Consider the following 22321-nt stretch of genomic DNA (forward strand, 5'->3'; position numbering starts at 1 on the left):
TACTAATAGGCAGAAGCAACTTCCCCCCACTGAGACCATGGGCATAATGAGGTGTAAATGAGTCCTCAGTCAGTCAGCAAGCTAGTGTGTGTGTGTGTGTGTGTGTGTGTGTGTGATGAAGAGATAGAGATCGTGAGTGAGTCTTTATGTCCCTCTACCCTAAAACCCCACTCTCACTTCTAATTAATTTGGCAGCCATGATATTTGGCCACCCCATCGATCTAAAAGGGTAGAAAAACAAAAACAAATGCGGCTCCCACGTTTGCCCCGCATAATGATGCTCTTCCTGTTTGGATTCCAGCAGCTGACACATGTGGCGACAATCTCCTTAGCATTTCATTAATGCCAGATCGAATGCGCGGGCACGTGTGCGTGTGTGTGTGTGTGTGTCTGTGTATTGGTGCATGGCAACTGTGAGACTTACCTTCTCTGCCAGATCCTTAGAAGCGAAAATGTCCTGTTGGCAAAGGAAGGAAGGAAGAAAGAAAGAAAGAAAGAAAGAAAGAAAGAAAGAAAGAAAGAAAGAAAGAAAGAAAGTTAGAAGATGTCAGGCCTCCTTCTCTTCCACATCATCTGAAGGTGGCCTCAATGTCGCTGCCATCTTTGGCTTCGCACTCTGCTCAAGACTTCTGTCTATGTTTAGAATGTAATTGCTGACAGCTTCATGGCCAGGGCTGGCCCAGTTCCTATTCAAACCCTCGATATGCAATCCATTTGAAGGCCAATCGCAGAAATATTTTTTAGTCAGATAGCCTTTTACTGACACTGCAACCTCATTCTTTCTCCAGCCCTACTTCCTGCTCCGGTTAAACGAATCTACATTTTCAGCATCGCTCTCAAAGCTTTGGCACACGCTTTACATTCACAGGCACTGACAGGTTTGCGGCGAATATAGTTCAAAGTTACGTTCGAATTGAAACCCTTGAAAAGAGTCTCCATGAATAGCAGGAATTGCATCCAAGAGTCTCCACAATATCACCGTTATTGCATCCTTAGCCAAGCTTGTGATTTCCAGTTGCATGTGGCCCATTGAACCTTGTTGCCATTGCGATTCATTGCATCAGTGTCACAACAAAGAGGAGAAATAAGGGCCATCTTGGCCACAGGTCAACATCAACAGTTCTTTATTTTCAGTGGAAAGAGAGAGAGAGAGAGAGAGAGAGAGAGGGGGAGAGAGAGGGGGGGGGATGAAAGAGGAGGACGAGGGAGAGAAGTACTGTACCTCATGAGCCCCAGAGCAAAGGAAGGGATGGAGAGAGAGAGAGAGAGAGAGAGAGAGAGAGAGAGAGAGAGAGAGAGAGAGAAAGAGAGAGAGAGAGACACACACACACTGTGATACATTTCACTTGCAGGTCAGTCCACGGGGAGAAAATGCCAACTCCACACAGAAAGGTCCTGGGGCGGACCGGGGTTTGTACCTCGGACCTTCTGGCCTTGGCATGAGGTGGTAACCACTGCGCAACGAGGAGAGAGAAGGACTGGAAAGGTGAGTGGAAGCAATCTGTGCAAGGGGAGCAAGTTAGAAGGAGAGAGGAGGAAGAGGGGAGGAGAGCTGTCGGAGCGGTTTTTACGACCGGTCTGGAAATCCTTGGTGAAAAAGTCAAGTAGGAACAAGGCTGGACTGGGAAAACAAGGAGCAAGTACGCAGCCTCACTCGCAGGATTCCTGAGGACTGGATGACCTTTCGGCTGCGAGCTGAGTTGCAGGAAAGAGGAAGAAGGTATAGGAGGGGTGAAACCGTTTGAAGCTATTTTGTCCAACAAGGCAGTAAACATACGTTCACAAGATTATAGAAACATGTGCAACACACCTGGGTCCGCTATACTGCACGGTGTTTGTTTGACATGGCGCTGGATAGCAGAAGGGTGGGGTTCACTCACTGCCTCACGCAAGTTATCAATCACAGAAATGTGCATTTCATTGACTCTCGAAACTGTGGTTATTTCCACATTCTGATTCGTTTTGTCTTTCTTGACAAAGCCCCATCATTTAGCAGCCCAGTAATGCATTTGACCCATATCTGACTCCAGTCCCAGTGATGGATACGGCACAACTACACAATCCACTTCCTGTTTACAGTGCATGGCATTCCAGTGATGGATACTGCACAACTACACAATCCACTTCCTGTATACAGCATGTGGCATTCCAGTGATGGATACTGCACAACTGCACAATCCACTTCCTGTATACAGCATGTGGCATTCCAGTGATGGATACTGCACAACTACACAATCCACTTCCTGTATACAGCGCGTGGCATTCCAGTGATGGATACTGCACAACTGCACAATCCACTTCCTGTATACAGCATGTGGCATTCCAGTGATGGATACTGCACAACTGCACAATCCACTTCCTGTTTACAGCGCGTGGCATTCCAGTGATGGATACTGCACAACTACACAATCCACTTCCTGTTTACAGCGCGTGGCATTCCAGTGATGGATACTGCACAACTGCACAATCCACTTCCTGTTTACAGCGCGTGGCATTCCAGTGATGGATACTGCACAACTGCACAATCCACTTCCTGTTTACAGCGCATGGCATTCCAGTGATGGATACTGCACAACTGCACAATCCTCTTCCTGTTTACAGCGCGTGGCATTCTAGTGATGGATACTGCACAACTACACAATCCACTTCCTGTATACAGTGCGTGGCATTCCAGTGATGGATACTGCACAACTGCACAATCCACTTCCTGTATACAGCGCGTGGCATTCTAGTGATGGATACTGCACAACTACACAATCCACTTCCTGTATACAGTGCGTGGCATTCCAGTGATGGATACTGCACAACTACACAATCCACTTCCTGTTTACAGCGCGTGGCATTCCATTCATGCTGAGCTCACCAAGCTGTCAGTCAGCGAGGCTTAGTTGAATAAACCGCACGCTGTGGCTCGGTCACATCTGGCCTGCACACTAAGGTCATGCACTTCACATTATACTATACACACAAAGGCAATGCATTGGATGCATGTGTGTGTTTGTGAATGAGAGAGAGACAGAAATAGCCAAATCTGCCTGCACACTCCAGTTCAAGTGTGTGTCTGTATTACAGATTAAACAACGCTGCAGTCGTGGCAGTTATACATCCGCGTCGCAATAAGAACGATGCTGGTAACAATAACAGGTCTACCAGATCGCACCATATAAGGCTATCATCATTATATCCATATTAAAAAAGCCTGCCTGCTGCAACTGGTGGTGGTGGGGGAGGGAGAGAGAGACAGATGAGAGAGAGAGAAAGAGAGAGAGAGAGAGGGAGAGACTATCTGTATCTTGCTGGAATCATCTCTGGGATTGATTACGTTGTCCTGAAATCTGCCAGAGCCCTAAGTTAACAACACTACTCCACAAGACAAACACCAGGGCCTAATGAATAGATAATTGGATATAGATCCTATTAATATGAACGATGAGGAGCGGGCGTGGAAGACAAAAAATAAAATAAATTGCCTTCAGGTTGTAATGAAAGAACTTGATGTAGGAGGCAGCGTTGAGGCTGCCATAAGAGGAATGTGTGGAAAAAGTGTCTCCCGCGTGTTACGTAAGGCTCTATTTGTCATGACTCGACACCGCCGGCGGGTACTTTGAACGATCGCGAGCAGAAGACTGCTGGAGTGAAGTCACACGAAACTCAGAAGTACAAAAAGCTGCGGCAGACGAGGAAACGGGTTTTCCGAGGCGGAGTATCAAGGGAGAGGAGCGCGCCATTTGGTGTATGTCTCCCCCACTCCCTCCCTCCCTCCCTCCCCCTTCCCTCTTCTCCCTCCAACAAGCAAGTCTTTGCTACTAGTCAAATTGTGTGAGATGCCCAAAAACACAGTGGTTTCCTGCCAGCAGTGTGTGTGTCTGTGTGTGTGTGTGTGTGTGCGTGCATGCGTGTGTGTGTGTGTATAATGAGAACCATGTGGCGTGAAAATTCATGGCGGTGACGTCGTTCGTGGACGACCCTGGGAAACGTCCCCCCCTCTGTTCGGTATTGGGTGGAAGCAGTTGCCAGCGATTACACAAGCGACTAGAGGGTAAAGTGTGTGTTATGACTGAAGGGGAGGATTAGGTGTTCTTTTACACATGTTTTCTTATACAGATGTTAACCTGTTTCAAAGCACCCTTTTGCTGCCACCTGTGCTAAGTGTTTTTCTTCGGCTGCTAGTTCAGTGAGTTTTGGTCGTAGAGTGAGAAGAATCTGTGGATTCTCAGCGTTCATGCGACATCTTGTTGGACTCTTACTGATGCAAAGAAACAGAAAGAAATCCAACCATTACCGCGACCATCGCGGTAATACTTTTGCGGCAATAGGGTATTTCGAAAGTTCAGGTAACATCTGTACCAGTGTCTCTCTCTCGTAACAGGACAAGCCCGTCTTTTATTGTCACACGAACACCACAATACATGCATGCGGCCACAACACACTCATGCTGACGGTGGCCGGTGAAAAGTGTCCTCTGCATTTAACCCATCCAGGCATGTCCTTTCCTCCGGGGGGAAGGCCAGGAGCAGTGGTCGCTTTCTCGTACAGCGCCCGGGGACCAACTTCGGATGTTGTCGTCACTGGTCGGATGACGATGACGATCTGATCTTCTGCATGTTTTTAGTGGGGGGGTTATATACGGAGGAACCCCCTGGGGGAGCACGGGGAGAACATGCAAACTCCACACAGAGAGAAAGGCCATTACGACGAGATACCCCACCTGGGCAGTAGGCACTGAAGATATGGGGGGGAACACAACCACAGCGCCCACAGTGTCCCAGGCGAGAATCGAACTCAGGACCTTCTGACTGTGAGGCGACAGCTCTACCACTGAGCCACCGTGTATAGCCTACATGTTGTTTTTTTGCCCCTATATGTACTGTATGCTTGGGTGTGTATCGATCGTTCTTAATGTGCGTGTGTGTGAATACATGTGTGCTTGTGTGTTTTACCTGGTTATACGCGTTGTCCACCAGGTCATTCTCAGCAGCGCGCCGGCTCTTGGGGGCGTCAGGGGGGCACTGCAGCCGTGCCACAGACACAAAGCACTCAATTAGCAAATAAACAGACAACAGACAATCTCCTCCAAAGATGTGACACCATCAATTTGAAAACAAAACAAAACAAAACAAAGCGCTATCTCTTGGAGTACAGCAGATGCAAATGAAGCGTACAGCATTACTATGTGCTATGCACTGTGGCATCCAAACCATAACAACAAATCAACTGATACTAGCTGTGTTCCATCTCTTTTCCTTTGTATTTCAAGGAGCCGCAGTCTTGTTTTCAGATCAGGTTGTGTGTGTGTGTGTGTGTGTGTGTGTGTGTGTGTGTGTGTGTGTGTGTGTGTGTGTGCGCGTGCGTGCGTGTGTGTGTGTGTGTGTGTGAGAGAGAGAGAGAGAGAGTATGTGTGTGTGGGTGTGTGTGTGTGTGTGTGTGTGTTTGAGAGAGTGTGTGTGCGCGTTTGTTTCACATCTAAACGCAGCTTGCAGGGAGCCCCGCAGCACCCACGCCCAGAGCAAAGGGTCCTCTAGTCCTCTCAATCAATTTCCGAGTGTTCCATCCTTCCTCAAGGGGGCTCCACACTTCCAAACTTCTGATGGAACTTCTCGCTCCATTTGTACGCCTCTCACAATTTCATTTAGTTTTGGGAAAAGACACGCGCACGCACAGACACGTACACACACACACGCAAGCACAGACACAGACACACACACGCACAGACACACACAGACACACAGACACATACACACACACACACACACACACACACAGACACACACACACACACACACACACACACACACACACAACTACACACACACACAAGCACAGACACCCTGGAGAATTCTGACAAAAAGTTGGCTGAGCACAAAAATACCTGGAGCTTAAAAATAAACCCGAGTACTGGCTGTACGCTATTCTTCCCATAACTGAACACTCGCTGGCTGGTTTTTTGTCAGACTAGCAGAAACACACTGTGTTGCATTCTACCTCAGTAAATCTGCGTTTCATTTGATCAGCCTTTTGTCTGATGCATACAGACAAAATAGTGCAAGCAAAAATAATGCGCACAAGGAGAGAAGGAGAGATGATGATTATGTTGAAGAAGAAAACAAGTGTAGAAAATGGCATTTTTGAATATCTGTGGGAGCCTTTCATTTAGACATTAGTCACACTAACAAACGATATTGGTAAACCGCAGTTGATGTGACATAATTGCACACGATGGAATTAAGCTCCAGTCGATTTGTTGACATAAAGCTCTATGTTTAACCGAGCCTCTGAAGACTACAGCTGTTAGCCTACTTAATAAGGCTTTTTTATCTCCTCTTCTTCTTCTAGCAAGATGGCGCGGTACAGAGGGCCGATGATCTGGGGCGGCTTGTGCAAGTCACCAGCTCCACCTCTCCTCATGAGAGACAATGCAGTGTAGAGGAGGGGTTGTGACAAGTCTATGCTCACAACAGGTGCAGTACAGTATGTGTGAGGATGTTTATCAGTGAGTTAATTAGTTAAACCACTTTCACACCAATTACCAGGGTCGGACCAGGCCCATTCACACCAAGTCAGTCAACACGTAGTCTCTTAGAACAGACGAGTTGGCTTCCGCAATTTTCAAATGCTTCCGCCATACCGTCTGTACTTCGTGGGGGAGAATCGTGCACCAACCGGAATGGGAAGCAGAAAGGCGGGTCTTCCGCTCATTAGTCCAATCAGAATCCAATATGCCGGCAGAAAGGCGGGTCTTCCGCTCATTAGTCCAATCAGAATCCAATATGCCGCATTCGCGTGTTGTGATTGGTCGGATTTACGTAGAACTTCCTTCCAGTCTGAAGGTTTTTTTCCCAACTTCCTTGTGCATGTTCTGGGGGTGTAACGTACAGACTGTATATAGCTGCATTCGCCGGATGTAGATGATACAGTCTGTTTTAAGAGACTAGTCAACACGGGTTGATCCCTGGTCATGACAGTTCAGACAACCCGGGAGACATGCATTACTAGCCTAGCTGCTAGGCCCTAGCATATTAGCATAATGGTGCCAGTCACTCTGAAATCAACCCTTGTCCGACCCTGGTCCAGCCCACCTCTCGAGGTGGGTCGCCAAGCCAAGTCAGGCAACCCGGGTTGACACAGAACCAACCTGGGAATAACCCTGGTTGTGACCCTTGTTATGAAAAAGGGTATGAGTTAAGAGGGGGTTGTTGTCCTCACCCGAGCTCCAGGTATCTCACAGCAGGCCTCCTGAATGGCGAGGTAGGGGTCGCAGTACAGCATCACCTGCTGAATGTCCATCTGAGAGAGAGAGAGAGAGAGAGAGAGAGGGAGAGAGAGAGAGAGAGAGAGAGAGAGAGAGAGAGAGAGAGGAGAGGGAGAGAGAGAGAGAGAGAGTTCACTTGCAGGTCTCCACAAGTTTCCCTTTGTTTCACCTGTTCAATAGCGTAATATGTTTTTTAAGCGAGGCAGTAAACAAGGTTGGAGGCTATTTGATGACTCATCTACCTGTACTGTACACAGGCTACTGAAAGCATGTCTGAATAGCACCTCCCTGCGCTATGCCTCTAACTAACAAAAGAGCGTTGCCGCTTTCTAACGAGGCCAGTTAATTGATCGTCATGCTAAGCGCCTGGATTACTGGATCTATTCAGTGGTAATGGGCCCCGGATCACCACAGCAGGCTCATTCTCCCAGGTAGCCCCGCTCTCCTTGAATCAGGCCTGAATGAGACCGCCTCAAAGGGAGCAACACCTCAGGGGCACAGCCCACGCTCCAAGGGCACAGCCCACGCTCCAAGGGCACAGCCCACGCTCCAAGGGCACAGCCCACGCTCCAACACACACAGACATGGCCATGGATTAGTCTAGTAACGTCCACTCACCGACACTCACTTTGTGAGGAACGCCTGTACACCTGCAACTATCCATTCAGACAGTTGTGTGGCAGTAGTGCATAACATCATGCAGATACAGGTCAGCAGCTTCAGCTAACGCTCACATCAAACATCAGAATTAAGTTATCCTTTATTTATCCCCATGGGGAAGTTCATCCTCTGCCTTTGACCCAGTAGAGGATGGGTCACTACTACAAGGAACCTTCCTAGAACTGGGAGCAGTGGGCAACCGCAGCGCAGCACCCGGGGACCAACTCCAGTTCGATCACCAGTGCCTTGGTCAGGGGCACTGACAGGTCAGGGGCACTGACAGGTCAGGGGCACTGACAGGAGTATTAACCCAAACATATGTCTTTTGGTGGGGGGAATGGAAGGGGGGGGGAGTGTGTGATCTCGGTGTCTTTTGACTGTGGCATGGTTGTTGGTGCCAGCCAGGCTGCTTTGACTATTTCTGAAACTGCTGATTTCCTGGGACACGTACAACAGCCTTGTTTGTTTTAACTTGTGCATGCCTTTTTCTGTGTGTGAATACTCTGAGAGCAACGCAAACCGGAGTCAAATTCCTTGTACAGTATGTGGGCATACTTGGCCAATAAAGCGGATTCTGATTTGAGAGTTTACACAGAATGGTGCCAAAAACCAAGAACATCCAGTGAGAGGCGGGTGTTTGTTACTGTGATTCCTCGAAAGCTCACACACAAGGTTCTAACCAGTCCCCTCCACTATTTTCTTTCCCATTTCTCCATGCTTCCGTACCTGTGCAGGCCCGGCGTCGGACGCCCGGATGCCCAGCAGAGTGTGTCCGTCGGTGGGCAGCTCTCCGCGGAGCTCCAGCGGGTGGGTCTCTATGGAGCTGCAGTCCACGTGCAGGGCGGCGGCCCCGCGCTGCACGCTGAGGGCCACCTTGTGCCAGCTCAGGTCCATGAGGGACTCCACTCCCTCGCCGCTGAAGACGCAGCCCGCCGGGTCGGCCGCTGGGTCGGCGCCCCTGGCTCGCAGGGACAGGGTGCCGTCTGGGCCGTTGAGGTCCAGGGAGAGCTGGGGGTCAGAACGAGCGGGACGCAGAGGGGAGGAGACGGATGGGAGAGGATGGGATGGGAAAGAGTGAGCGGTTCAAATTTAAGTTATGCATTATTTTTATCTAAGCTGCATAAATCTACATAATACATCCAAGTATTAATTCATAGACTGACTGTACACAGTGAAGCGAGGTGTAGTAAGAGCAATTTAAATGATCTTGTTAAAATCCTTAAAATGACATCTACTCCTTCTCCCTCATTAAAAAAAATCCAGTCAATTGTTTTTTATTTATTTCCATGTCTTTTAGATACTATCGAGTTGTTATTATTTTTCACTTGGTTTGTTAGCCAGTCTCCCAGGGGAGTGGGGTGGGTGGTATGTGGGATGTTGGTATAACATGTGTGTGAATATGTGAATGTTTGAAAAGCCAATAAAAACAATTGAATAATAATAAATAAGAGTCTATGAATATGCAAATATTTCATATCAAAGGTTTTCCTGCTGAAGGCATGTCTCCTTCACTGTAAAGCCCATTCTCAGTGTATGGGCACTGGGAGCTTCACGTTTCTACATCACACTTTTGTAAATTGAATATAGGACAGGGATTGCTTCCAAACTACTTGTGATGTCACAAATCATGCTTGTAGGCCCACCCCATAAAAATGTGTTTATGATTACAGTACAGAGAAATGTTCCACTTTCAGCAGACTAATGTGAAAACAGCCTTCTACAGTAAGTAGTGTCAGACTGAACATACATCATTCATCATACACAGTGAAGCTCAAACATCCAACTGAAGGAACAAGAGGAAAAACATATGTTTGGCTTTAGGGGGTCTTTAATAATAAAACAATAACTTGAATTTAAAGAACTGTCAGAGACCGTTTAAAAACCATCTAAAAACTATCCATAAAAACAGGCAAAGCAGTAAAGGTATGGAGTGAAGAACAGGAACGGGTGGAGAGAAAGAGGAGATCAAAGACAGCGCAGAGCGAGCAACTCTTCCAGGCAGACGTTCCTCTCATTCCTCAGAAAGAAACACATCCATCTTTCCCGCTGTTCCCTGCCCCTCTGGAATGGCGGCTGCTGGGAGCGACGGAGTGTTTCAATCAGTTCAGCACATCAAATCCTCCGAACACACACGTTGACACTAAAGGACATTACAACAGCTCTGTGCATGTGTGTTCATTTAACATGAGACTGCTCCAAACCGTTCCCTGTTACAGAAATAGTGGACTACACTGTGTTCGCCATCTTTTACTAGCGTCTGAATTCTCAACTGTTAATTTGATTGTAGTCCACTAGAAAATACCCACAATGCACTGCAATTTCTAGTGAACAGTGAATGTGCCCTACATTTAATTCCTCCCATATACCACAATGCAATGCGGTCGTGTGTACCAAAGGAGAAGAAGAGTGGGGTAGTGTCCGAAACTCCTTTGACCGATTCGTTCGCCACAAAGTTCACTACACTGTATGAACACTACGCGGGGACTAGTGAGTGAGCGAACCATCCCGAACAACACGTCTGTGTCCATTACGCCAGTTGACTCAACATGTTGATAAGAAACATCTACTGTATCTCCAGTTGCGTGAGTGACGGTGGCTTCGAGACGTACACACGATCGACCAGCACCGAAGCTGCAGAAGTCGGCACTTGGAGCAGAGACGAGGTAAGGGAGAAGACATATTAATTACACGCGCGAACGCTACAGCCGATCAATCACGTCTAATGAGGCGCCTTGCCCTCCATCCATCATACACAGCGAGTATTTAAATGTGCCCTCAGACGCCCAGTGATTATGGGCACTCTGAGGGACTCCAGCGCTTCATCATGCAACACACATGAATAACAATGAAGGTGAACGAGAGAGGGGAGGCGAAAATGATGGAGGGATAGAGAGACGGAGAGATGGAGAGAGGATGAAGAATAGGAGAGGACAACGGGAGAGCGGGATGAAAGGGGGAGGGGGGATTGAAAAGGTGTCAGGAGAGAAAAGAAATGGAAAAGGAAAGTGGATGGCTATGCAAAGGAGACATGAGAGGTAAGAAGAATGGCTCGACAAAGGGAGTGATGAATCAGAGGCTGAAAGAGTGAGGGAGAGAGACTACGGGATGAGAGGGCGCAAGGAGGGAGAGAGACTACGGGATGAGGGGGCGTAAGGAGGGAGAGAGACTACGGGATGAGAGGGCGCAAGGAGGGAGAGAGACTACGGGATGAGAGGGCGTAAGGAGGGAGAGAGACTACGGGATGAGGAGGCGTAAGGAGGGAGAGAGACTACGGGATGAGGGGGCGTAAGGAGGGAGAGAGACTACGGGATGAGGGGGCGTAAGGAGGGAGAGAGACTACGGGATGAGAGGGCGCAAGGAGGGAGAGAGACTACGGGATGAGAGGGCGTAAGGAGGGAGAGAGACTACGGGATGAGAGGGCGTAAGGAGGGAGAGAGACTACGGGATGAGAGGGCGTAAGGAGGGAGAGAGACTACGGGATGAGAGGGCGTAAGGAGGGAGAGAGACTACGGGATGAGAGGGCGTAAGGAGGGAGAGAGACTACGGGATGAGAGGGCGTAAGGAGGGAGAGAGACTACGGGATGAGAGGGCGTAAGGAGGGAGAGAGACTACGGGATGAGAGGGCGTAAGGAGGGAGAGAGACTACGGGATGAGAGGGCGTAAGGAGGGAGAGAGACTACGGGATGAGAGGGCGTAAGGAGGGAGAGAGACTACGGGATGAGAGGGCGTAAGGAGGGAGAGAGACTACGGGATGAGAGGGCGTATGGAGGGAGAGAGACTACGGGATGAGAGGGAGTAAGGAGGGAGAGAGACGGGATGAGAGGGCGTAAGGAGGGAGAGAGACTACGGGATGAGAGGGCGTAAGGAGGGAGAGAGACGGGATGAGAGGGCGTAAGGAGGGGGAGAGACTACGGGATGAGAGGGCGTAAGGAGGGAGAGAGACTACGGGATGAGAGGGTGTAAGGAGGGAGAGAGACTACGGGATGAGAGGGCGTAAGGAGGGAGAGAGACTACGGGATGAGAGAGCGTAAGGAGGGAGAGAGACTACGGGATGAGAGGTCGTAAGGAGGGAGAGAGACTACGGGATGAGAGGGCGTAAGGAGGGAGAGAGACTACGGGATGAGAGGTCGTAAGGAGGGAGAGAGACTACGGGATGAGAGGGCGTAAGGAGGGAGAGAGACTACGGGATGAGAGGGCGTAAGGAGGGAGAGAGACTACGGGATGAGAGGTCGTAAGGAGGGAGAGAGACTACGGGATGAGAGGGCGTAAGGAGGGAGAGAGACTACGGGATGAGAGGGCGTAAGGAGGGAGAGAGACTACGGGATGAGAGGGCGTAAGGAGGGAGAGAGACTAGGGGATGGAAGGAGAGGAGAGACAGCCAGTGAGAGCTGATGTTGTTTTCTAGTGAACATCTAAAATATAGTTTTTACCATATATTTACAAGTTACAAGCACATGAATGGTCGTCCAATGTCGTATTGACGATTTCAATAAAATACGATATTTCTGAGGTGCACTGGAATGCAGCATTAGAATAGAGGGAAGGAAGGAAGGAAAGAAAGAAAGAAAGAAAGAAAGAAAGAAAGAAAGAAAGAAAGAAAGAAAGAAAGAAAGAAAGAAAGAAAGAAAGAAAGAAAGAAAGAAAGAAAGAAAGAAAGAGCTAAGGAAGGAGGGAAGCTGACAAGGAAAGAAGACAGGAAAGATGGGGCAAAAGAGTGAGCTGTTACCTGCGGGTATCCTTGCTGGTCAGAGATCTGGAGGAGGTAGATGGTGTCCCTCAGGGCAGCTTTCTTCAACACCAGAGTGAAGACTAAGGTGAACTCCTCAGGTAAGCCATGAGGGAACACCTGCCTGGAACACACACAGCCAGGGACACGTCACCGCTCCACACCTGCTACAAGCTAGCAAACTGCCACAGCTAAAATACTCCCTTCATTTCTTTTGACAAATCTACTGGAATCTGTTGGTTATAACATCTAAATAAGCAAATATGTTGCCGTGATAATAAACAAGGGAGTCAAGACAGCTGAGATCACATTCAAATAAACTGATAATTCATTGATCTATTGATAGTATTCTGTTACATCACCACATGGCCATTTTGGTAAGAAAACAACAGGGGATTGTGATCAATGAACAGGTGATAACAATCAAGTGACACTTACAGCCAATGGGCTGCGTGTATTGTAGCGCCATATTGGTAGGAAAAAGGCTTGTGACATCATCAGAATACTATGAATACGCCATTGCCATTTGCCACTTGCCACTGTGCAAAACTTGCACTGTTTTAACAAATTCTGGATCCAAACTGGTTAAGAAAGAAAAGGCAGATTATTCCATACTGTTCATCGCCAACAAAATGTCCTCGCGAGTATAATAACACAAGGTTGTGTGTGTGTGTGTGTGTGTGTGTGTGTGTGTGTGTGTGTGTGTGTGTGTGCATTTTGTATAGCTGCTCCCCTCCTTCCCCACCCCCCATTTTTCCATGTTGTGTGACTGCAGCCAGTAGCACAATGAAATGCCTGCAGTGCGTAACCCTCTGGCATTAATTTTCATAGCAGATACAGTCCGGCAAGCCTCATCCCTCTGTCTCGGTCAAGGGCATCTAAACACACGCGCGCGCGCACGCACGCACACGCACGCGCACGCGCACGCGCACACGCACACACACACACACACACACACACACACACACACACACACACACACACACACACACACACACACACACACACACACACACACACACACACACACACACACACACACACACACAGCATGGTGGTGTGTAGATGTATCAAGAGATGAGAGGTTCACAAACAAGCCCAGTAAAATGTATGCTCACTGAGATGGTGGACACTTTTAAATATTCTCTCTCCACACCCACACCCCCACACACACATACTCACACTTTCTCTCTCTCTCTCTCTCTCTCTCTCTCTCTCTCTCACACACACACTCTCTCTCTCTCTCTCACACACACTCTCACACACACACACACACACACACACACACACACACACACACACACACACACACACACACACACACACACACACACACACACACACACAGTATTGTTGATGCTGGCAGCTGGTTTCCCCGTCCTAGAAGTGGGGTGACAGTGATTTATGATGGAGGGATGATCCAAGGGAAAAACAGCCAACTACAGGACGTCAAAACAAAGAGAGGCTAGGAGCAAAGAGGTGAGAGAGAGACATTATGGAGATGTTGTTCCTGGAAACCTGGAGAGAGAGAGAGAGAGAGAGAGAGAGAGAGAGAGAGAGAGAGACACACAGAGAGAGAGAGAGAGGGAGGGGAAAAGGGAGATACTGAGGCAGCAAGAAGTTATAGCTATGTGAGTGCATAAGAGAGAATAATTGATTTAACTAAAACCAAGGCAGAGACAAAGATTATAAAGGTGCAGAGAGAGAGACAGAGAGAGGGACTCCACTGAAACACAACCAGCAACACATGCAGAGCTATAGGACTCTTCCCCAATGAACATTCATTCCTTTCAAAAGTGTTTTCTTGTTGAGCAAAATAATCTCCTACATATAATACAGTACATAGCAATGCTCACTTTCATTCTTATGAACAAGCCAGCTCCGACAGAGAGCCAGGAAATAATGGCATCAACTGAACTAGACTAGACAAAAAACCCATAAATATAAAATCACATCAAGGAAGACAAAGTCTACCGGTCAACTTGTTCAGGAGCCTCTATCCCCATCCACATAAAATAAATCAATCAATCAATCAATCAATCAATCAATAAAAACACCTGCTCAAATAAACCAGCTTGACACCATATTGAAAAAGGTGAAAATTGGAGATATGAAAGAGAAAATCAAAACGGGCTGAAGTGCTTCTCGCAGCTAAAGTCAGAAGGTTACCTTAGAATAAAGAGTTTGAAGGAAAGGCAGACCTCTGACCAGACTCAGCCTGTCTGATCAGGATCTGGAGATGCTGTGTGCGAATAGTGTGATTTATAAGAGACAGAAAACAAATGGAAACATGGAGTGCAGGTTTTGATACAAGATGTCTCTGCTTTTCTCTGGAGAAGAAAAAGCACACGGCACATTTGGAGAGGAGGAGGACTCTGCTGGGCTTGTTGCTAAAGTCTGCGTGCCAGCTGGATAGAGAAATGCTTTGAATTGACAAATATATCACACTGTAGGCTACAATGGTTTACTTTTCCACACAACATGCTTGTAATAATAATAATAATTGATTGTATTTATATAGCGCTTTGATACATTCTCAAAGCACTTCACATGTGGGGGGATGACTCATCCACCACCTGGGTGATGATCCTCGGCAGCCAGTCCAGAACGCTCACCACACATCAGCTGTGACCGTGGAACGCTCACCACACATCAGCTGTGACCGTGGAACGCTCACCACACATCAGCTGTGACCGTGGAACGCTCACCACACATCAGCTGTGACCGTGGAGAGTTGACGACTGAATGTGCCAATTAAGTAACGAGGGATGATTAGGTGGCCATGATTGAAGAAAGGCCTGTGTGGGAATTTAGCCAGGGCACCGTGGTTACACCCCCCAGGGCACTTGGGATTACACCCCCCAGGGCACCGGGGTTACACCCCCCCAGGGCACTGGGGTTACACCCCCCAGGGCACTGGAGTTACACCCCTACTCTTGCGAAGAGTGCAGATTGGATCTTTAATGACCACAGCGAGTCAGGACCTCGGGTTAACGTCTCATCTGAAGGATGGTTCTCACTCACAGGACAGAGTCTCCGCCCTGGGGCATACAGGCTTCTGAACATTGTTTATTCATGAGACCTGAGGGAAGAGCACCTCCTACTGGTTCTCCAACACCACCTTCCAGCACCATGGTCTCCCATCCAAGGACTAAGCACAGTCAGCCCTGCTTAGCTTCCACCAACACGCCGTGATAATGCAGTAATGCAGGAGCCATGGTGTAAGTGACTTTATATGTCCTCCAATGATGAAATATGATGATAGTATTGTATTACAGTTGTAGACATATTTACTTCTGATGTTTGTTTGTTTTCTACTGTATCCTTCAGAGTTCATACTGAATGTGACCGATTGCTGATCAGATAGGGAGAGATAGGGAGAGACGGAGACACACACACACACACACACACACACACACACACACACACACACACACACACACACACACAACTCCTCAGCATAGGATTGAGAGGTTGGCGGGGGGGGTGGAGGCACAGGAGGAATATTGGGAGAGGAAATGTAAAAAAGCAGAACGTCTGCTTTCAGATGGGAATAACACCTGGGGGCAGGAAGGAGAGCTCATACTGGTGTGCGTTCACTGCACTGCGACTGTCTATCCCTGAATGAATCAAGCATTTTGAGTCCTAAAAGTGATTACGATTTGAATGGGGTTTCGGTTAAAAAGCCCGACAATAAAGTCTGCGGTTATAGCCTATAAGACAAGTACAAAAATGTTTTAACGTTTTGTTCTGTGAGATAAAATAAACCATAACACATCCCATTTGAGAATTCGAAAGGTTTTAATGCATGCACCCTAATAAAGTAAATGGCTAACAAACGGCTAACTGTCTTAGAAATTGGCAGCTAAATGGCTCAAATGCAAACATAACGGGAATTGCATTTCACCACTTTCCGCGGCAGTGCTGCCAGATAATAGCAATTAAAAAAAAGTCCTCACATTTCAGCTCTGCCTTGGATAGTTGTGATGTGCACTCGGCTACATGCCAGAATCTCACAGTACACGCTCTCCGTCTCCTACACACTATTATTGCCTAAAGGAAATAACTCCAAAGCAATCAAAACCTATTTTCTTGCAATTAAAATTTATCTGAACCATGACTGGTGCCCGCTTCACCGCCGCTGCATCTTGCGCAGATAAGCGGCAGCGTCTTCGCTGCATTTGAATATGCGACAAGCTGTTTTCCCCTCTCTCTCTGTCCGCCGCTGAAGAAGGTGATAGACACGGAGCTTCATGTGGCTGTCACTCATCTTTGTCAGCTTGGATTAATTACATGGATTAGCCTCGGATACAAAGAAAAACACCGCTTTGCAATTACTGTAACACCCACCCGTCTCACACTTCAGTCAAAGTCTCAGAGAGACAGAGGGAGAGACGTGTTGTGGAGGAAATCCGACGGAAGAACGCAACACATACAGAAAGACGTAGTTATGATTCATTATAACTTAAGGTCGAGGAACAAGACCACGCCTGAAGCTGACGTTCAACTTCCGGCCTACTTGTCTTATACACACCTAACCACGACCTCTCTCTCTCTCTCGCATGTCTCAGTGCTCTCATCCCAACCTCCCAACCCCTTGCTCTTCTCCTTCAGTACAGGAACCAGGGTGGTTATGATGGAGTCAAGAAGAGTTCCCATCAGCGACGATGGAGCCAAGAAGCGAGCCTATCATCAGCGAGACAGTACCCCCACCGTGAGTCTCCATTCCCTGGTTCCTCAAGACAACCATCGACCCAGACTCATTCGACCCCCCGTGATCATCCCCAGTCTCTAAGCACTATCCATCCCTCCCCTCGATCATCCTTACATCCCATTACCCTCGATCCCTAACATTATTCATTCATTCATTCATTCATTTGATGTGAAATACAATGCTAAGAAGAGTGTTGTTATGATCTGTAGAACGAAAGAGGACAGGGATGTTGCATTTCCTGTTTTTCATTTGTCTGAGCATGCTCTATGTGTATGATTCTCTTTTATATTGTTTTTTTGTTCTTTTATTGTGCTCTTACGTGCTTTTTGTTCTTTGTAATTGTGTATGTATCATCTATGGACCTAGTGTCTGTCAATAAAGGTTTGATTGATTAAATTCTCCTCTAAAGCAACCTTGGGTTTTTTGAAAGGCGCTATATCAATTCAAGTTATTATTATTAATATTATTATTAATTAATTCCTCCTCCCTCAAGCCTTTCATCCCTCTACCCTCGACCCCCTATCCATCAATAAATCATTTAATATATTTGATTGTGGCGTGGTCTTAGTTAGCGAACCTTCACACGCAGGCATGCAAGGCGTGATGGGAGACGCACAAAGGGAGCGAGAAGGAAATAGTAAAAAAGCATTGTCTCCGTAATGGAGGAGAAATGGAGGAAAGACACTGACTTCTATAAAGTGTGAGTTAGAAAGAGACAGAATAAAAGGCGGGCAACAGGCAAGCTAGTTATGTTAACATTGATTCTTCTCTATCTGAGTTGAAAGGAGTCACGCAGGTTGCATTCTACCGTGATAAAAATGGCAGCCAAGCTCTCAATGGCCTCACATTTCAATAAACGCTGTAGCATAACGAAACCTCCAAATGAACAACAGAGAAGAGAGATAGACAATGGTGTTCAATTCAGTTATTTTTTCAGAAATTTCTCCCCAATTGTACTTGGCCAATTTCCCCCTGCTGCCCTGGTCGCTGCTCCACCCCCTCTGCCGATCTGGGGAGAGCCGAGACTAGCGCCATGCTTCCTCCGACACATGCGCAGTTGCTTCTTTTCACCTGACAGCAGGGAGCTTCACCAGGATGTAGCACATGGGAGGATTACGCCATTCCCACCAGTTCCCTTCTCCCTGACCAGGCGCCCCAACCGACCAGAGGAGGCGCTAGTGCAGCGACCAGGACAGTTCAGTTAATTTATAGTCCCTTATCCCATGTCTCAAAGGGCTTTACATAGCATCACCACAGTATACTACGTAATATATCTACACACAACACAGGTTACTACACTACTACATACTGCGTCTACATACTACGTTTTCCTATATTACATTGCGTTACTACACAAACACAGCATATCTTTACACGGGTAGAACATGCAAACTCCACACAGAAAGGACCGCGGTTGAGATTCGAACCCATGACCTTCTTGCTGTGAGGCGACAGTTCTAACCGCTGAGCCACCGTGTTCTCTCGCTCACTCTCTCTCCATGGTGGGAAGCACGTCAGCAAAACACATCTTGAGGATTTTCCTCCCTGCTTTCTGAAGACCCCCCTCTTGCTTTTCACGAGTATGACGACCCCTCTCAAAGCCTGTGACAAACACTATGTGACACTTTTAGTACAACATGTCTCCTGTGGAAAGAGAGAAGAAAGACAGAGCGTTTTGTACACAGATTTATTGGGGCTTCAAGCGAGTGGAGCCCACAGTGCTGGACAGAGTGATAAAATACTGCAGATTGACCCAATTGGCAAGTTCTGAAAAGCTGTGTTATCAGCGAGGGAGAGAGACCGGGCTGGACTGAAAACCAACTAGAGAACTCAACAACAAAGAAAGAAAGAAAGAAAGAAAGAAAGAAAGAAAGAAAGAAAGAAAGAAAGAAAGAAAGAAAGAAAGAAAGAAAGAAAGAAAACACAGCCAGCCCATAATAAGCACTCATCTCCAAACACACGCAACACTGATCTATTTTGCAGCAACTAAGTGAAACTCGGCGATAGCATAATGACACCGTGTCAAGCTGCAGAAACCATGTCATCCACAGAAGCCATGTTCTGTTGGCTTTCACAGCTTTAGCCTATTAATTTTAGAGCCTCGTGAAACATTTTTACTGGCAACTGCTTCATAATATGCCTGTTAATGAAGGCGTCAATCCTGTCATTTAAGTGAGAGAATGTGTTCAAAGCCGGACTTCTCATTAGAAAAACTGTGACAATAAGCATGAAGCATAGAGGCGGTCAGAGGCGGAAAACCAAAAGGACATGACAGTTAGCTTTTACAAGCCATTAGTCAGTGAGTGGTGAGGGTAAACTAAGCACTACTATTTCTGGAAATCCAATTAGCGATTGAACAGCGGTGTGTGTGCCTTGCCAACTGTCTGCTTTTTACATAACAGTTAGTAGCTACTGGACACATTGTGAATGCGGGTCAGAGGCAGATTAGCAGGAGGGTGTTCAGATTTTTCCTTTTTTCTTCTTCTTCTTCTTCTTCAAACGCGGCACGCAAAGAGAGAGAGAGCCCGCTGAGCCAGACCTACAGAAAGCTCGGAATAGCGAGGATGTGTTCGCGGTAGGAGTACAAGAGTAACGAGCAGAAACTTCACTTTGTGTCACTTCTTTTAAGACATTCTCTACCGGGTATACCGGCTATAACTGTACACAGTACACACTGCGTTTGCCTGCATGGGGTTGAGAGAGAGAGAGATAGTGAGAGAGAGAGCAAGGCCGAGTGAGAGAGTTGTACGGTCGACTCACTCGGTAGGGCCTAGTGAGAGAGATGTACGGTCGACTCACTCGGTAGGGCAGAGTGAGAGAGATGTACGGTCGACTCACTCGGTAGGGCAGAGTGAAAGAGATGTACGGTCGACTCACTCAGTAGGGCCTAGTGAGAGAGATGTACGGTCGACTCACTCGGTAGGGCAGAGTGAGAGAGATGTACGGTCGACTCACTCAGTAGGGCCTAGTGAGAGAGATGTACGGTCGACTCACTCGGTAGGGCCTAGTGAGAGAGATGTACGGTCGACTCACTCGGTAGGGCCGAGTGAGAGAGATGTACGGTCGACTCACTCAGTAGGGCCTAGTGAGAGAGATGTACGGTCGACTCACTCAGTAGGGCCTAGTGAGAGAGATGTACGGTCGACTCACTCAGTAGGGCCTAGTGAGAGAGATGTACGGTCGACTCACTCGGTAGGGCAGAGTGAGAGAGATGTACGGTCGACTCTCTCGGTAGGGCCTAGTGAGAGAGATGTGCGGTCGACTCACTCGGTAGGGCAGAGTGAGAGAGATGTGCGGTCGACTCACTCGGTAGGGCAGAGTGAGAGAGATGTGCGGTCGACTCACTCAGTAGGGCAGAGTGACAGAGATGTACGGTCGACTCACTCGGTAGGGCGTAGGAGGGCGGTTTTGCCCAGCCGGAGGATGACGGGTCCGCGAGGGTTGCGGATCTTCTTGACATCTGAACTCTTGAGCAGGGAGAAGCGCCGCACCAGATTGAAACCTGACAACAAATAGCATTCGTCAGCACCCACCCCAATCAAGTGTGTGTGTGTGTGTGTGTGTGTGTGTGTGTGTGTGTGTGTGTGTGTGTGTGTGTGTGTGTGTGTGTGTGTGTGTGTGTGTGTGTGTGCGCGTGTGTGCGTGCGTGCGTGCGTGTTTTCACCAGTGATGTTGTGCCGGGCCGTCTGAGGAAACTTCCAGTTATCCACCTGCAGGGAGGGGCATTGCACACCTGGGGGTTGAGAAAGAGAGATGGAGAGGGAGAGAGAGAGAGAGAGGGGGGGGGGGGAGAGAGAGAGAGAGAGGGGGGGTTATACAAGGACAGAGAGTGGACTGCAAAACCCCCTTCCGATATTAATCAAGCATTCGTGAGATGTCAGGTTGAGTAAATCAATCTGAAATGGAACGTCCTTTCTGCTGTGTGAAACGGAGAGTGTGTGTGTGTGTGTGTGTGTGTGTGTGTGTGTGTGTGTGTGTGTGTGTGTGTGCCTGCGCGAGGGAGACTTCAAACATTTCGTACATTCGAGAGGAACAGAAATATCGACGTGAGGTAGAGAGGGGTGGGGGGGGAGGGGTGGGGTTGGTGTAAAACAGAGAGAGAGCTTGATAATATGAGATGCAGAGAGGAACAGGGCCGGTCTGACAGCAGCTAGTCTGTGTGTCTGCGTGTCACGGTAGCCTCCGTCTGACGGATACGTCCTCTTCCTGTCAGGGAAGGTTACAGGAGAAAAGTGTTTCCTGTCAGCACGGGGGGAGGGGGAGGGACATCGGGAGAGCCGGGCTAGTGCAGGCCCCTCTCAATCTCTGTGATCCACTGTTAATTGATCTCTTTGGGGCCAAGGGCCCGGGCCCCGAGCAAACCGTTGTGCAGGGCTCGGTTCTGAAAGTTTTTTTCTTCTTCTTCTTCTTCTTTTTTTTACAGTGACTGCAGACAGTTTGGAAGCAGCTGCTGTAAAATCATTCTCTTTGAGTTGTGCCACTGTCAGGAAGGGTTGAAATCACCATTATGGGTCCAGCAACACAGCCGAAAGGCGTGATACAGTAATTTCATTTAAACTCTTGCAATATTGAAGGTCAAGCAACGTAGGCTTTTAAGAAGACGTTGCATCTCTTAGATGTTGAATTGGTTGACGTGCTTCCTGCTTTCAGCCATTTGTGGTACAGTCAATGGGCGGCACACTGAAGGAGAATGACCTGTTGTATGGCTGCCACCAAGGCCACACATTCACACCAGTGATTCACACGCATGAACAAAGCCTTTGACCGGAGGCACGGCTAGTTTGTTAGTTTAAAACTAATTAGAAGTTGGAGGATTAATTGTGCATAATGAATGGATCCAATTAACACAATGAATCTAGCAGCTACCAACTCTGAGGCTGAAGGACGTCCACGTGTGCATGTGCTGTGTGTGCTGTGTGTGTGTATGTGTGTGTGTGTGTGTGTGTGTGTGTGTGTGTGTGTGTGTGCGCGT

The 22321-nt window shown here is 47.9% G+C and overlaps 1 protein-coding gene across 8 annotated transcripts in view; it reads right to left on the reverse strand.

Moving 5' to 3' along the window:
• col16a1 (collagen, type XVI, alpha 1) overlaps positions 1–22321 on the reverse strand; it is an 88037-nt gene that overhangs the window by 46258 nt on the left and 19458 nt on the right. For all 8 annotated transcript variants that reach the window (XM_083646520.1, XM_083646522.1, XM_083646525.1 and 5 more), the window contains exons 3-9: positions 21014–21082; positions 20734–20851; positions 12636–12759; positions 8636–8917; positions 7204–7284; positions 4941–5009; positions 425–457 (exon numbers count right to left, since the gene is read on the reverse strand). In XM_083646520.1, the coding sequence (XP_083502646.1) occupies positions 425–457; positions 4941–5009; positions 7204–7284; positions 8636–8917; positions 12636–12759; positions 20734–20851; positions 21014–21082 (776 nt within the window). The remainder of the gene's footprint in view (positions 1–424; positions 458–4940; positions 5010–7203; positions 7285–8635; positions 8918–12635; positions 12760–20733; positions 20852–21013; positions 21083–22321) is intronic.

The sequence above is a fragment of the Poromitra crassiceps genome (genome assembly GCF_964638095.1).
Source record: "Poromitra crassiceps genome assembly, chromosome: 11".
Lineage (NCBI taxonomy): Eukaryota > Metazoa > Chordata > Actinopteri > Beryciformes > Melamphaidae > Poromitra > Poromitra crassiceps.